Source organism: Pieris napi, chromosome 12 (genome assembly GCF_905475465.1).
Source record: "Pieris napi chromosome 12, ilPieNapi1.2, whole genome shotgun sequence".
Taxonomy (NCBI): Eukaryota; Metazoa; Arthropoda; class Insecta; order Lepidoptera; family Pieridae; genus Pieris; species Pieris napi.
Window position 1 is genome coordinate 7,160,898 of NC_062245.1, and position 17,285 is coordinate 7,178,182.

The 17,285-nt window shown below is 32.3% G+C and overlaps 1 protein-coding gene across 1 annotated transcript in view; it reads left to right on the plus strand.

The window, feature by feature from the left end:
- The window catches only part of LOC125054604 (dopamine receptor 1), a 66,920-nt gene that overhangs the window by 45,534 nt on the left and 4,101 nt on the right, over positions 1 to 17,285 (plus strand). The window contains exons 2-7 of the mRNA XM_047656598.1: positions 4,470 to 4,610; positions 7,812 to 7,899; positions 10,883 to 11,063; positions 11,815 to 11,943; positions 12,752 to 13,000; positions 13,766 to 14,013. Coding sequence (XP_047512554.1) covers positions 4,581 to 4,610; positions 7,812 to 7,899; positions 10,883 to 11,063; positions 11,815 to 11,943; positions 12,752 to 13,000; positions 13,766 to 14,013 — 925 coding nt within the window. The 5' untranslated portion in view covers positions 4,470 to 4,580. The remainder of the gene's footprint in view (positions 1 to 4,469; positions 4,611 to 7,811; positions 7,900 to 10,882; positions 11,064 to 11,814; positions 11,944 to 12,751; positions 13,001 to 13,765; positions 14,014 to 17,285) is intronic.

The window sequence follows — 17,285 nt, forward strand, 5'->3', positions numbered from 1 at the left end:
ACCCTCATGCGCCTAAAGAAGTATCACTTCAAAAACATACTTTTTAGATCTAGGCTTTCGGTATCTGTTTCCTGATCATTTCTTTTTTCTGTTAGGCAGATAGATAGATGATACCTATCACCCACCCTGCCTTTTTGGTTCTAGGGCATGTCCGGCTTCCTCACGATGTTTTCCACCATACAAGCGAGTGCTAAATGCGCAGATAGACAGAAGTTTTCGAATATACGAACACATAGAGAAGAAAAATCCGCTTTTATTTTTAAGAATTATATATAGTCTTTCTTATGAAAATATTATTTATTGCATAGAACAATGAATGGTTGCATAAATGTTCCTTTAACTATTTTTTTTTATATAACAGGGCAAACGGACAGGAGGCTCACCTGATGTTAAGTGATACCGTCGCCCATGGACACTCTCAATGCCAATGGGCATGAGAGTGCGTTGCCACCCTTTAAAAAACTAATAGTTCTTTTGTGTTCGTATGTTATACTTTGATTCGGCTGTTTTTTTTTGTTCTGTACACAAATACCATATTATTTTGTTGGGTTGCAGAAGATTGCTTCCTCACTTGAACGTTCTCGAAATCCATTCAGATTCTCTGTGTGAGCTACCCTTTGTCAGTGGTAAGAGCTATTTGACAGCCAATAGTCTGTGTTGCCTACATTAATACTCTGATACCCTATACCTCAATAGTTAACGTTATTTGTATGAGAGGTTGAAACACAAGAAAAACACTAAGAAATCGTAGGAGTAACCACGTTATTTATGTATTAATTGGGCTGGGAGTGTGATTATTTAAAACATTTTTTCACATTTAACAAACTAATCAAGTCTTTCTTGTCTATAAATAATAGTAATATAGGACATTTACTGTATTTATTGTTTAGGATAAATAGCAGTAAAATGTGATTTTTTCTTTTAATTTTTTTTCTTATCGTTTGTTTCATTTATTTCTTGTTTCACTGATGGTTCATTTTAGACACACTATTTTTGCGTTTTCTTGGTTAAAAGCATACTGGCATCATAGCAATATCCATAATGCCTTATTAAGATGATATCTATAGATTAATGATGAAGTCCAGAAAAGTTTTTAACAAATCTGACTCGACGAAAATATACCACCCTTTTACCCATGTTACTTCTTTTTCGAAACTGCTGCCCACTTGTTGTCCATTCGACGAGTGCAAGCTTGCTAGAAGAAATTCCCGTCTACGAAATACTCATCTGTCTTCATGTAAAATGTTCAATTCAACAAACGCTCACGAAGCAAATGTATAGAGATTTATTTTATTTGCAAGTACTCCAATATTGTTGCAAATCGATTTGAATTTTAAATTTTATTGGTTTCGTATTGTGGACTGGTAAAACTGCAGTGTAGCGCAGTAAAACTTGCACATATAGCACAAAGTTTTGGTTAACTATAAATACGTCAATACGTCATGTCAGTTTTTGACAGCTCACAATTGTATACTTTAATTAGACATTAATAAACAAACGCTGTTTGTACTAGTTTGTTTCTATTTAGTTCATAATAATGCCAGGTTTGGTAATTAATATTGTTTTTTTATTCGATTTTACGTATTATTCGTGGGTATCAATATACATAAGGGTATAGTGTTGTTTATTTCTTAACTAATTCGTATAACTAAATTATCTGCTCGGGTTAAATGTCAATTTGAAAGTTTTAATTAATTCTGCAGAATAATGTTAAAGTAAACAAACTCAATTATTGAAGTGCTTCTATATTTAATAACTAGCAATGCGAAAGTCGTCAAACTGAGAAATAGAAAGACCAATTAGGACAAATAATTAGTTGTTTGTAACATTTCACCATTTATCGGTGTTTTGATTTCCGAATTTGAACAAAAATGGTTAGTGAATTTGACATTTTTGTAGGCAAATATGTTTGTTATAAATATGAAGAAGATTTTGTAATTTTTCACCTAAGTAAATAAAATGTTGATTTTTTACTTTAGTTTTGTTTTGTGTTATATTATATACTAATATAATAAAGTATGTATAAAAACTATACATTCTTTTGTCTTTAATTGACATAACCTTTACACATTTAAAGAAAAAACTTTTTACCGGATGAAAGTTATGTATTATTATAAATTTACAATTATTTAACATAATTTTAAATTTATCCGACGCTTCGCGTGCTTTACAGCGTGCGTGGTCACCGTGACCATAGATTTCTTTATACATACTTTATTATATTAGTATAAACGTTTTATTAATAATACAGTTTGATCATTTAAATTTGAGATACTTAATGTGGAAAACATTTCTGAAGAATTATTTTCTGAAGTTCTTATATTATCTATTAATAGCCCAATACTGTTTTTTAACCTTCGCTTGAATAAAACACATTAAAAGCAAACGAAATAGAAAATGTAAATTTAAACCGAGCAAAAATAGGCTTCCACCTGAATACGACCTAATGAATTAATTAACGTGCCCTTTTAAATATTAACATTAATACGTTTTTCCAGAATAAGAAGCGTTTTCAAATCAACACCGTTTTCTTTCAAAACTCAATTTACGACAATTGTGTATTTATGAGTTTGAAAATCATGCAATTAATCATAGCGTATTTATTTACTTCTAAGAAATACAGCTTTTGTGCGATGTATTTACAATAAACTATGTTTGGTTTTGTAAGCACCCATTCGGGGAATAAGATTTCCACTTTAATTATCTACTAAAATGGCTGATACAAGTCGTTGGATTTTAAATTTCACCGTACGAACAATAAATTATTATATCTACAACCGGGCTATCAATGCTTAACTGAGCTGTCATGTTAAAGATTAATAATGTCAAATTAATAAAATAAATTACTAGCTATTTCTAGATATACATAATAAATATTAATTTTAATAACTTTAAAGACACAAAGCCGAATAGTAATAATAGATTTATATGTGACGTAAAATATAGAATCATCTTTATAAATAAAGTACGAAGACTAAAAAAACTGAACCGAACATGTCATCATAATATAAAATAAAATAATTAAAACTCCTATATTTGTTTAAAAGGTAAATGTCATTGTCAGATGTCATGGTCATTCAAAATTCTTGTTAAGCTGCTAAGCTAAGAAATAGAATATGCGTGAAGTTAGCTTCCCATCTCGCTCGCGCACGCTATATCACACTCCCAATTTTGTGTCACAGGTGCGCGCGCATCGTAAAATTTCACTCTCATCAATTTTTCATAACGCGCCTAAAGAAGTATAACTTCAAAAATGTGTATATTCATTACAAACAATGCATTATAGTAAGTTGCAATGCATTATAAAGAGTTCCCAATCTTTTAAGTAAAATACCTGTGTCAAAATGTGCGTTATATATTTCGGAAAGAAAGGGAAACACGATGTCATTAATTCTATCAAAATAGCATCCCCAAGCAATATCATAGACTCACAGGTTCTAAAATGTCAATGTGTCGATCTGTCAGTAGAGCGTTGAATCGATTGTTGAATTTCAAATTTCAATTGCTCTCTGAACGACGCGTGCGTTGAATGTGCGCACGGACTTATTTTAAAATCAACATGACGGACGACAATGATTGAATTGTAAATGAATGATGACGTAAAAAATCTCTTCGAATCTGAGACATGTACTTTTTAACGCTATTACAAAATAACATAGTAACATAAATAAATAGTCTTCGACTTATTATATTCAACTTAACATGACATACCAATATTCAAATAAATAGCTTAAACCTTTTCCAAAGAAAAATCTAGTATACGTTAACCCATAAATATTTTTATAATATTAGGATTACGAAGGTTCATGAATTATTAATGTCTATATTGGCTTATCGTTATCCATAATTATGTTGAGCCGGTAGGATGTATAGCTTAGTCCGTAGCGTGAATATAATACAAACAGAGTGGAATTTTAAGTAAAACATCTTTATATAGTAAATTTTACTAAAATATTTTACTAGTTATTTTTTTAAATTATATAATTAAAAAGGTTGGTATTTTAGTAAATGTTTTCTAGCTTCTACCTACGGCCTATATGAAAATATTAAGAATTGGTTACATAAAACTGATTCTGAAAATATTACATTGAGGTTAACAATTATTTAAAAAAAAAACAAATTGACCTGTATTTAGTTTGGTGGCGGTTATTTGTATGGATATGTTCAAATAAAACACTTTCTATGAAGCTGGGTAACGACTGCCTTTAATGGTTTCAAAACTAACATAAAATTACGGGTTTATGTTTAATTAGGGGTTGCGAATAAATACCCATTTTCTTTTGTTGAACTTTAAGTTAAACGTTGACAACGTTATTTACCCGCATTCAAGTATTATTCATATCGTAAAATGTTTTTTAAAATTGCTTTAGAATTTGATGAATATAGATATTAATTTTTTGCCAAGAATGTTTCTATTAAAATAATTTATTACGGTATTTGACTAAGTGAAAAATACCTTTTTCTTTTAGAAATGTGACCAAAGAAAATGGACTCACGGTGGCAGATATGGCGTGTCGAGGGTTTCCTGTTGAAAGAAGACACAAAGATTTGAGACATGCCTAAACATAAAATAGAATAAAATGGAGTTCAATTATGTCACTCCGACTACTGTAAGTATTTTTATGCATGCTTTTGATTTCAGATTTATGGCTATTTATAAAATCAACGCCATTGTTACTCGATTAGTGGAATCCCCAAAAATCTTTGCTCAACTTTCTTGTTATCATCCTTTTAATTGGAGGATTAAACAGATACGATTATTTGATTAAGGTACAATTTCCCTAAAATGCTAATCTAATTTTTTCCGGACCCTTCCAATACACAAACAGTTTTCGCTGTGTGACCTCAAATTGTGGTTAAAACAGAGTAGCTGTCACCACACCAATCAGAGCCTCAATGTATAATTTGACATGTCGGCGTGTTTCAAAGGGATTATTAATTAATTTATAAGTCCTAAAACAACATCTATGCTTTATATACAAGAAGATATGTCTTCACAAATTTTACAAATACACATCAATTATATTAGAACATACAAATTACAAACTAGCAAAGAATAAATTAAACACGCGACTACAAACAACTAAAACTACTATTTAGAAACTAAAGCCTCATTAAGAGCTTAGAGCGATACACAAAATTACGGTAAGTAGGAAAATTGTTGTAAAATATATCAATATTTTCAGTAATGGTTAGTAATTAAGTTGTAAGAGCGAGATAGCCTATTCTTAAAATCAATGTAAAATTATTTTATTTCTTCGTATCGTCTTCATTATTAGCCATTTTCCAATTATATTTCTGGATGAAAGCCTCCATCACTCCAAATTCTTGATTCAATAAAGTAGGTTTCTTATCCAATAGGGTTTATCTATGCGCACAATATATACTTATTATGAAGTACTAAAGTTTTACTACAATATTAAAATAGATATTTATTACACTTTTTTACTTAATACACTTTTCATATATCTGTCGTGGCCCGATCGTAAATTTAGCCCCTTCATAAAATAGCCAGTTTAGTTTTATGATAATTCAATCAACATTTCGCCATATCGTCTATGTAGCGGCTTCTTCGCCTTTGTAAGTCACACAAGATTAAGTTCAGTAAGTTCAACAAGTTGTTTCGAATTTCATTAGGGAGCTTCCGCAGTTGCGTTTCCGGTTTCTGGAATACAGCAGTTGTACTTGAAGTTGTACTTCCAATATGTTGATCTCTTAGCAAAAGGGAATGTTAAAAAAAAGTCAAATCTGAATGACTTTAAAATTATACCTGTAACTATATGCAGTTAAGTAAAAATCATTCAAAAACTTGTTTGGTTAATATGCACACACACACACACATTATTAGTATCTTTCAAACAATTGTTGATTGCCGGAAATCGGACCCAGTTTGAACCCAGAGAGGTTACGTAACTGATGAATGAGGCATTAAAATAGCACAGTACATATCTAAGACTAATAATTATTGACAATTTTTTAAATTGAAGGCATATAAGCATAATTTTAATTGCCTCACATAATGCTGATTTCATTTCAGTTTTATGATTTACTAAAAAATATGAATTTAATATGTTTTCATTTTCTGAATACATCATTTAAAAGGCGAAGCCTGATCAATGCTCTGAATGAGACTACTCAATGAATATGTATGCTATCTGATTTACAAGTTAACATACTGGTTACATTAACAGTGCACGCGATTTTCTCCACTACTTTAAAGCAATAAGTGTGAATTTAGTATAACAGAGAGTTAATTAAGCAATGCCGATTGTTGTTAAGGTATTCAAGCGTGCAGCTTTTGTAAATGAACGGTAAAGCTTTGTTTACTTACTACTTGAATTATTTCGTTGAAGAATTTCGCGTCGATTTTTCGTGAAAATTCTCTTTCACACTCTATGCACGCTTAGTGGGATATAAATACCTCGAAACGAATTCTTTGGTATTTAACGAAGCTAAATCATGCGGTGCCTTTATTTCCGTAATTTATAAATGTGTGTTTTATTCCGGTTTATTTACAATTACATCTAGCATATGAAGTTACGCAAATTATAAAAGGCGCTTAATATTTTACGAGTATGATTCAATCCTCGAGAAAAGAAGAATTAATTGTTCTTGCTTCTTTTTTCTACATTTAGAAATTTAAATGGTTCGTAGTCGTACAATTAATTTAAAGTAAAAATTATACACATTGGCTGCATACATTAGGTTATGTGTCTATATAGTTGCTGTTAGCTATCCAAGTAATATCTATATTATCTTTCAGCAACAGGACCGTATATTTTTTTATCTGGTTTTTCTATAAAACTTACTCTATATACCTAAGCTAAGACAAGTATATCGAGGAATGAAATATTTTATAATATCATGAAGTTGTCTCTTAATACAAGCAGAAAATTCTTCAAGAAATTTTCATATAAATGAAATATTAACTCGAGAAAATCCTAATACATATTTGTTCTTCAAAGTTCCATGTTCAAATATCTAAGAAGGAAACTTTTGACGCATTCGTAACTTCATAATATTTGAGTTTAAACTTTAAGTCTGTCTTAATTCTGAGTATCGACACTTCTTAATTTATTAAAGAGGAAAAGAGGAAAAGTTTTCAACGAGTCCGTAAACTCAACAGTGTTTTCAAAGACAGAATTATTTAAAATAATGTTGTAATGGTAACATGGGACTGTAGATAGAGAGATAACTCCGTTGGTGATGTTACATACATCTCTGCATTCTTAATCATAATTATCTTCTCATAATTATTTGTTTGTATAGGCTAGTATAATTACTACCTTCTGTGTCTAATGCACAGATTTTTAAGTCTAAGTCATGTTGGTTTTGCCCGCCCATACGCGGTAGCGGACGCGCAAGTGTTGATACGGAAAAGTCTACTGGTATAAGACCTCACACGAATACACGCTCAATCATTATGGCTCTGAAAGAATTTGATACTGAAATATACTGAAAGAATTTGTTATCTTTACTTTTATACTAATATTATAAAGGGCAATGATTTGTATGTATGTAAGTATGTTTGTAACAAATAGAGTACTTAGAGCCATCTAAGTACTGGACCGATTTGAAACCATTATTCTTTCACCATTTGAATGCTAAATTATCACTGATTAGGTAATATAGGTTATTTTGATTGCAAGAAAAACATAAGGAGCCCTACTAAAAATACAATAATGTTACCCAAGGTCTATAAAATATCTTTCATCGTATGCGCTGCGAAAACTATTGATGATAGAACAAAAAAATGTTCCACGATATATCTGCAAAAACTGTCACACACACTAAACGTAATTATTTTACAGGCGATGATAGGAACGAATGAAACGACCGTAGAATATGAAGACGCTGACGACCCGGATGCAGTCACTCTCCTATCGATACTACTAGTCGGTAAGTCATATCTACTAAATCGGATTTTTTCATAGGATAAGAACAATTTGACAAGAGCCAAGGCTCTGCAGGCGCCCATTGGAGGCTCGTTCGTTCCATGGATAAATAAATGTGTTTGATTTTTTTTATAGGATAGGCTAAACGCATAAGGCTCACCTAATGTAAAGTAACTACAAAAATACATAATCCGATTAAAGTTTATAAAATAATATTCGCGTGCTTGTATTAAAGTAAATTATTTCTTTTCACTCTGAGATTTTAGTTTGTTTTTACAGAAATCTTTCTTAATAAACAATAGCGAAATTAAGCGATGTAAGAATATCTATGTCAATAAATATATGAGAGGTAGGAGTGCGTAAAGGGAGTTGTAGTATTTGTACTATACATTGTAACTAGTATTTTGCTAGCAAACTGTTTAAAAACAAACGAAACAAAAAAGACGTAGTACAATTGACATCCTAAAAACAATCAAATGGGCAAAAGAAGCAACGTTTAATACTAAAAATAATTGAATTTTATTAATAATTATTTAAATTGTTATACGTAACTAAATACAACCCTTGTGAATCCTTTGGAATATTTGAGTATTATTGACAAACAATAGTGTTGATTATACCAACTTAACACCGCTTGGAAGTATTAAAATAGAATAGCAAGTGTAATTAATATTTGGTCTAGATTAAGCTTATAAACCTTGGGAATTAATACAAACAATATATATTGTTATCTAATATCAGTAAATATAATATAGACTACTAAAGTTTCGTTTTATACCGTTTCAACCGAGCATTAAACGTACCGTTTACGGCACCTTATATTCGATTCCCTCTGAAATTATATTGTATTGTGGGTGAATGGCTTATGAGTACGGAATAGTTGAAATTGAATGGTTGGTTTTATATTCATTTAGAGAGAGTATGACTTATTAAACACAGTATTTGGCTCTGATTTGTCTACTAATAGTAAGCCAGATGAAAAAAAGTCCTTAAGATGGTTCTATTATATGATGAAGTGATATATTAATATCTGTGTAAAACATAATATTTTTTGACGTTCATAAGTGTACATTGTGTTACCTATATGAAAAAATGATTGACTTTGAATATAATTGTGATAGTACCAGATGTTTTTTTACAAATAATAGTGGGTTTGAAAGTTCAGTACAAAGAAATGTTCAAGTTTAATTTATAATAAATTTGTTAGTTGATTTTGGCCATAGGACCAGCTCTGTGTTGTTGGCGTATAACCTGAGAGTACCGGGTTAAATTTTCAGAGAAACAATTGTTTCGAGTTGGTGACAAAACATTCAAAGAAATCACAATCATAGTATCATTAGTTTATGCAGTAATTTAGTCACTTATGAACAAAATTATGCTTCTAACATTTACCGCTATTTTTCTATATGGGCGTAGAACGGAAGAGAAGAACTGGTAATAAACTCTCCTTCACTCTTTTAAATCGCCGGAGTTTTTATAAGTTCCTGCAACTATTACATCATAGTCCTCATCAGATTTTAAACCAGTTTCATTAATTAATGAATAAGAAAACCAAACATTTTACCTCTATTAGCAAGGCACGGTGAAATAATCTAGTTTTTAATCTGCCCAAAAATATTTATTTATCTTTTTCTTAACAATTTTTCTTATTTTTAATTTTATTTTATTTACTATATACTTTTACACAAAACTTCATTACTTACACTGCTAACTTTTACTAATTCATATTATTTTTTTCTACTAAGTATTATTATTACATTGTTTTTCTTTTTTTGCGACTGAGGCGCAAACTAGCTGCTGTGGTCTCTAGCAGAATGATCAGCGCTGTGGAACAATCTGCTCCTCAGCAAATGCTGAACCAGGGCCAATTTCAACCACAACACACACGCATTACACACTTCAAACGTACCCTTGTTCTTTAAATGAAAAAAAAAATCATTCTTTTATATTTTAATTTGTTGGTAGTACATGTTATGTCTATGTCTAAATAGAAGACCTGCACAAAATAATCTTCTAAGTAAGCCTAATAGTTGATTATTGGGGTAATTATTAAATAATTAACACATAGCTTGTTAAGCATCCGAGATTAGCCTAGTTGATGACCTTATTTCACTGTAACACAAAGTGCATCGATTGATGGGAGGTCGATCTAAGTGCCCTATACGTGCCAATAGTGGTAATATAATATTTCTTCCCTCTTGAAAATTAACATCAAAGATATATTCCTCCTAATACAAAGACATCAGTCCAATTAGAGTCCTATAATCCGGTCAAATTAGACTAAAAAATAGGGGTAAGGTTACAATAATACGCACTTGGCTGAATATTGGTAGGATTGCTCAATACACTATTATAAAGGAAATGTGAAAAGTCCTCATCGATCCGGCACGTGCAAAAAAATTTACTCCGGGTCATAGATCACAAAAATGGGTTTTTCGCGATTTTCAGCTAAATGGTAAGTTTTATCATAAAATTAGTTTAGACAAAAATTGTAGATCAGATAATTATCTATAAAAAATGTCTAAATACTTTTTTTTCCTAAGAGCCACCGTTTTTGACAAGAGGACTTGTCAATATCTACAGTTATTCAATAGTTTCAAATTAAATAGAATCATAAAAGATCAGTGGAATAGGCCTACCGGGGAAACCACATTAAAAAAAAAGCGCTTAGTACACTACCTCAAAGGTGGCGTAGAAACGTGTGCATAATATTATGACGATTACAACTCTTTCAACTTTTTGAATCGTTATACCTATCTCAAAAACAAAAATTAACTTTAAACCTCTCTTCTTTAAGAATTGCAATATCATATATATTAAGGACCATGCTCATGAGTACTTTAAATACGCCTTTCGATCAAAGCCTGAAATATTTTTCATTACTAGATTAAATTCTTGTTTTCACTGCTGTACACACAAATATAAAGTAATGGATGCGTAAGCATGCAATTCGGCTTAAAACTATTTTCGCTCTTTATTTGTTCTAGGTATATTTCTATCTCTCCTCATATTTGTGAGTGCGGCGGGTAATATTCTTGTCTGCATCGCGATATACACCGATCGGGGTTTGAGAAGAATTGGGAACTTATTTCTTGCCTCGCTGGCAATCGCTGATATGTTGGTGGCCGCTGCTGTTATGACATTCGCCGGTGTTAACGACTTGCTTGGGTATGTAAATATAATAAAATAAAAACATATATAATATTTTTCTAGATCTTAACTTGCATTTGTTACATTTATTTAACAAAAAAAAATATTTAAAATTACTGACTGCCATTGTTGTATATACAACTGTTTATGACTATTCTCTCATTACTTTTGATTGCGTTTATTAAAACGAAAAAGTATGTAGATATTAACTACAGACACTATAAAGAATATTCATTATACATTAACGAGTAAGTGAATAAAGATCAAACGATATTTGATTAAATAATATGTAATGATAGCGTAGGCATCGTCAAGAGGCAATATATTTAGTCTCGATATAATGCAATTATTTTCGCCCTCTCGTTCCCGAAATATCATTACGAATTCCGTGGTCCCGGGAATTTATTCGCAAGACCTATTTCATTCTTGTCTACGTTAATATTATTATAAACAATATTTTTATTATGTGTTAATATTTTTGTCGTGCTACGCTTTCGTAGAGTAAATTAGCTTATATTGTTTTGTCTTAATAATGTATTTAATTTTTGTCGAACTCCATAAGCGGTCGAAACATAGGAAATATACATAATATTAAGGAATATCGGGAGGTGTTTTATCATCGCATACTTGTACAATTAGGTTTCTTATTAAATATGACACACGTTGTGCAAAATAAATGCTAAAGTCCAACAGCAAGTTTAAAATAGGAATTAATCCTAAAGAATCGCAAGGCTGTTATGATTTATTTGTTATAAATATTTATTTGTAGGTACTGGGTATTTGGCGAACAATTCTGTGATACGTGGGTGGCGTGTGACGTCATGTGCTCCACTGCGTCCATACTTAACCTCTGCGCCATATCACTTGATAGATATATTCATATAAAGGACCCTCTGAGGTAAGTGATAGATAAGATTTCAAACGTTCATCAAGTTTTAACTTGGACCTAAAATATTTTAGATGTAAATATCTGCTTTAACAATTTTCGAACAAAAATCTAAGGAATATAATGTCACAGTCGTTATTATAGTCATTAACCGTTACTTAACTTAATAAATACTTAAATACCACCATTGTAACGATCGTGTCAATCGCTATGTCTTTGCCTCTCAGTTGTTCGGGCATTAAATAATGTTTTTTTTACTAAATCATGCAATTTACGACTCTGAGTGTCTTTTGTTATGATATTTGAATACTAATGTCTATAATGTATGTTTGGGATTACCTAATTTCTTTTATAACTATCAAATCTGTTCAGTACTTACCAAACCTTAACAAACACCCTTAGAAATTCTAGTGAAAACATTTATTATTTATTTAATATAAAATAAATGACTCTCCTTACAATTTTCAAATATCGAGCAGATGTCGATTCTTAATTAAAGTTGCCTTCACAGGTGTAGAAGATTTATAGTTTCTGAACGACATTTGAAAGGTTCTCTTTATTTATTAGAGTAGAACTGTAATCAATTCCAAACATTGAATCATCATTAAATATGACTATGTAATATAAATGAAACTATATAATAATTCAATATTTATACGTTGTTCTCTGTAATGATTCAGCAATCGTGTACGCGTGGTATATGCAAGCTGTATAAAATATTTCATCAACATAATAAAGTTATGAAATCATGGTCCGGACATATCGTATATCTAAGATTTTAATATTGTTCTATATCAAAGACGTGTAAACCGTGTTTTAGATACGGCCGTTGGGTAACGCGTAAAGTGGCAATCATCACCATAATTCTAATATGGTTGCTAGCCGTGATGGTCAGTTTTCTACCCATATCCTTGGGATTGCATAGACCGCCCGATGAGACTGTGACGACAACTGAGAGCCCCCCGCAATACCCCACGTGTGCCCTGGTTTTAACACCCACTTATGCTGTGGTGTCAAGCTGTATATCTTTTATCCTGCCGTGCATCGTGATGATCAGTATATACTGCAGGTGAGATCATTTTATGTTCGCCCAATCTGAAAAGCTAATGTCAAGTGTCAAATTTTTGGATGATCGTAAATTTAAAGGTAGACAGATAAAATAAAACACCTGCTCTGATTGGACAAATTACCTATGATTATAGCAACACTGAGTACACATACAAATTGGCGTGATTGATAATAATTATCCATAGTCCATTTCTTTAGACTTTCTTTCAAACAAATACTTTGTTATATTATAAATAAGTTGTATCAACTGGCTTTTAATAGTTTTCAAAATTTAATAGCACTCATGAGGCACAATGTCCAAGAATGAAACTGATGATAATGACAAAAAATTATCATGTCAAAGATTGCCATTTATAATAAATAGTTTTCGCAATATGGCAAGGTTCATTTTTATTTTCTTGGTTGCTAAACATGATAACTGCCCCGATATATTTAACAGTTTCAACTTTAATGGATTTGACATTTATATTAACATTAGTATCAGTTGAATAGAACACCAACAGTCCTTCCAAAAACTGGACGTTAGACATAAATCTGTGATTACCGAATTAATCGAAGCTAGTTACCGTAATGTTAGAACGTGCAATTTTAAAGTTTTTTTACTAATAAAACATTTGTATATTGCAAAGCTCTGTTAATAATTATTAACGTGGTTGTACAAAGATTGATATTAAGCATATTGCGTTCATTAATTAATAATAATTAATGAGTTAAATATTTATAGATATTGATATATGTATGGATTTAAATATGCTAACCGTTTCAGATTATACTGCTACGCCCAAAAGCACGTGAAATCAATCCGAGCGGTTACTCGGACGGTCCAGCTACCGGATAACCGGACAAAGTCCGTCCGCACCCGGGTACATACACACGTACATTCTTCCCCATATCACGTGTCTGATCATAAGGCAGCCATCACTGTTGGTATCATTATGGGAGTGTTTCTACTCTGCTGGGTCCCCTTCTTCTGTGTTAATATCGTTGCTGCGTTCTGCAAGACATGCATACCAGGTAATTACTATTTTTCTGTACTAATATAATAAAATTGAAGATTTGTTTCCTTGTATATTTGTAACGAATATACTCAAAAGCTATTATACCACTTTCTTTGGTAAATCTAAGAAAGCAATATACGAAAAAAATATATATGTCCATAAGGATAAAGTTATTGCCGTGCGAAGTCGTCAGTATTATCTATAATAAAATTTAGATTCATTCTACAAAATCTAAATATTACTTTACATTGTTTCTTGCGACGAAATAATTGTATTACACAAATTGTAATTGTTAAGACTGCCAAAAATCTGAATCTTAATAAATAACTTGAAATCAAGAGTTAAATTGTTTACTAAAATATCTAAAGTAGGTTCGTACTGATAAATATATATTGGGTATTTCAATTTACAAAAACATTTATATGTATAAAAAGCCTACCAAACCATATAAAGAACAATATTGACAGAAAAAATAGGCTTATTTTTTCCAGAATTCTGTTCACAAAATTGTGTTGTTGCTTCTAAGATTGCAAGTGACTTATTTTCCTGTACCAGGTGATTAATGACGGGGCAGACAGGCGGAAGTATTAATCATTTTTAAGTTTTACGACACGTTTTCTATTTAACATAACATTATGAAAAAATATATTCCTAAACTTATCTTACGTTATGAAACATTGAAATATTGCTACTAATATCTTATTTTATGTAAGAACCTTTCAATAGTCAGTAGCAGTACGTATTGGGTACATGTATTTAGGTGACTTTATAGTGATACTAGCTGATCCGGCAAACGTCGTTTTGCCATGTATATCATTTATAATAAAAAAATAGGGGTTGATCATAGAGGGGTGAAAATTAGGGGTTGTATGTATTTTTTAATGCTGTATCATAAAAAAATAGAAATTAAAAATTTTGTCTAAAAAATAAAAATAAAAATTTAGGGGTGGACTACCCTTAACATCTGGCGGGCTGATTTGTGAATCTAAACCATTCCCAGATCCCCTTGAAGACACACAAAAAATTTCATCAAAATTGGTCCAGTCGTTTAGGAGGAGTTCAGTCACATACACACGCACACAAGAAATATATAAAAGAAAAACGCTTTTTACCGGATTAAAGTTATGTATTATTATAAATTTACAACTATTTGACATAATTTTAAATTTATCCGACGTTTCGCGTGCTTTACAGCGTGCGTGGTCACGGTGACTGAAGACAAAAGATGTTGAATGTCAAAAAGTATCACAGCTGCAGAGAAAGTTGCATTATCTGTATTTATTTCCCCGGAGTTGGTATCGACTAAAAGATGGAGGGTTTTGGCAAAAATGGCTCACGGTGTCCTCTATTTTCGCGGATTGTTTTTCTTTTTGAGATTTTAATTTGGATATTATTGGATCCCAGGTGTTTGACAATTTTAGGCCGTCTTCTCTATTGAAATTGGGGTGTTTTTTGATTTCAATGGCTTCGCGTACCAATCTTGGGAAGAATCTTTTCTCTTTCGCAAGTATTTTCGGTTGGTCAAAGCGTATGTAGTGATTAGGCCTATCTAGTATGTGTTCACAGACTGCTGATTTTGTGTGTCGTCTATGTCTTATGTCTGCAATGTGTTCTTTGAGTCTGCTGGACATATTGCGTTTAGTTTGCCCTATGTAAGACAGGCCACAGTCGCAATCCAGTTTGTATATACCTGCATCTTGCAATGGGGTGTTACTTTTGATTGGTCTTAGGAATTGCTGAATCTTCTTGTGCGGCTTGAAAATTGTATGAATAGAAGCTCGTTTTAGGATCCGGCTAATTCTATCTGTAACTCCCTTTACATATGGCAAGTAGGCTGGCTGGCGGGGAACTGTTTGTGTCTTGTTTTTGTTTTTGTGATGTAGCCGGGGGATGCGCAGCTTGTTTCGGTGTAGCACCTGTTTGACATGCTGTAGTTCCTCCTCGAGGTGGGCATCATCACAAAGACGTTGGGCTCTCTGAAACAAACATTTACCGACAGAAAGCAGTTGTGAGGGGTGGTGGTGGGATTCACCATTGAGGTACCTATCTGTGTGGGTTGCCTTCCTGTGTATTGTGTGACCTAGTGTGCCATCTGCTTTGCGTATAATTAAAATGTCTAAAAAGGGCAGACAGTTGTTGTTTTCTTGTTCAACAGTAAATTTAATGTTCTTGTGTATTGAATTTAAATGTGCTAGAAATGCAGATATTTTGTCATTGGGGAGTACTACAAATGTGTCATCGACATATCTCTTGTACAGTCGAGGTTTAACCGGGGTATTGGCCAAAGCTCTCTCCTCAAAGTCCTCCATGAAGATGTCAGCGACTATAGGTGACACTGGAGAACCCATGGCTACTCCATCAACCTGCACATAGAACTCATCTTTCCACATTAAGTATCCTGATGTGAGACAGTGTTTTACAATATCTACATAATCTGGTGACATGTTCTGTTCCCTAAGTCTTTTTGCAATGATATCTAGGCAGTCATTTAGTGGTAAGTTTGTAAATAGTGACTCAATGTCAAAACTCACCATGGTTTCATTGTGGAGTAATTTGAGATCTCTCAATGTTTCCACAAAATGGTAAGAGTCCTTAACATGAGCACTAGTGTGCCCCCTGAGAGGGGATAATATTGACACTAAGTGTTTGGCTAATTTGTATGTGGGTGAGTCGATATGACTGACTATGGGTCTTAAAGGATTGTTGTGTTTGTGTATTTTTGGCAATCCATACATTTTTGGAGGTTTTACGCAGGCTGTTGTTAAAGATTTGACGTCTAATGACAGTGTTTCGGAATATTTAGTAAGGAGGCTAGATGTTTGTTTTATTACCTTGTTTGTGGGATCTTTATCGACTTTTTTGTAGGTATTGACATCGTTTAAGAGGAGAGCCATCTTGCTTTCGTATTCCGACGTATCCATAACAACGGTTGCATTCCCTTTGTCAGCTCGGAGTACTACCAAATCTTCGTTCGCCTTTAGCTCCGCGAGAGCCTTTGTTTCAGCGAAGGTGAGGTTTCTTTTTGGCGGTTTGCTTGCTCGCAGTATGCACGAGATATCTTGCCGTATGGTTTCAGCCTCATCCTTTGGTATCGTATTTTTGAATATACATTCCTCTACGTAACTAACAATTTCTTCGTGAGGGATTTTTCGCGGTGCCGTTGCAAAATTTAAACCTTTGTTCAATACCTCAATGGTTTGTTTATCCAAATTTTGTTTCGACAGATTGATGACAGTGACGTTTTGACTACTATCGGGTGTGGATTGCGACTGTGGCCTGTCTTACATA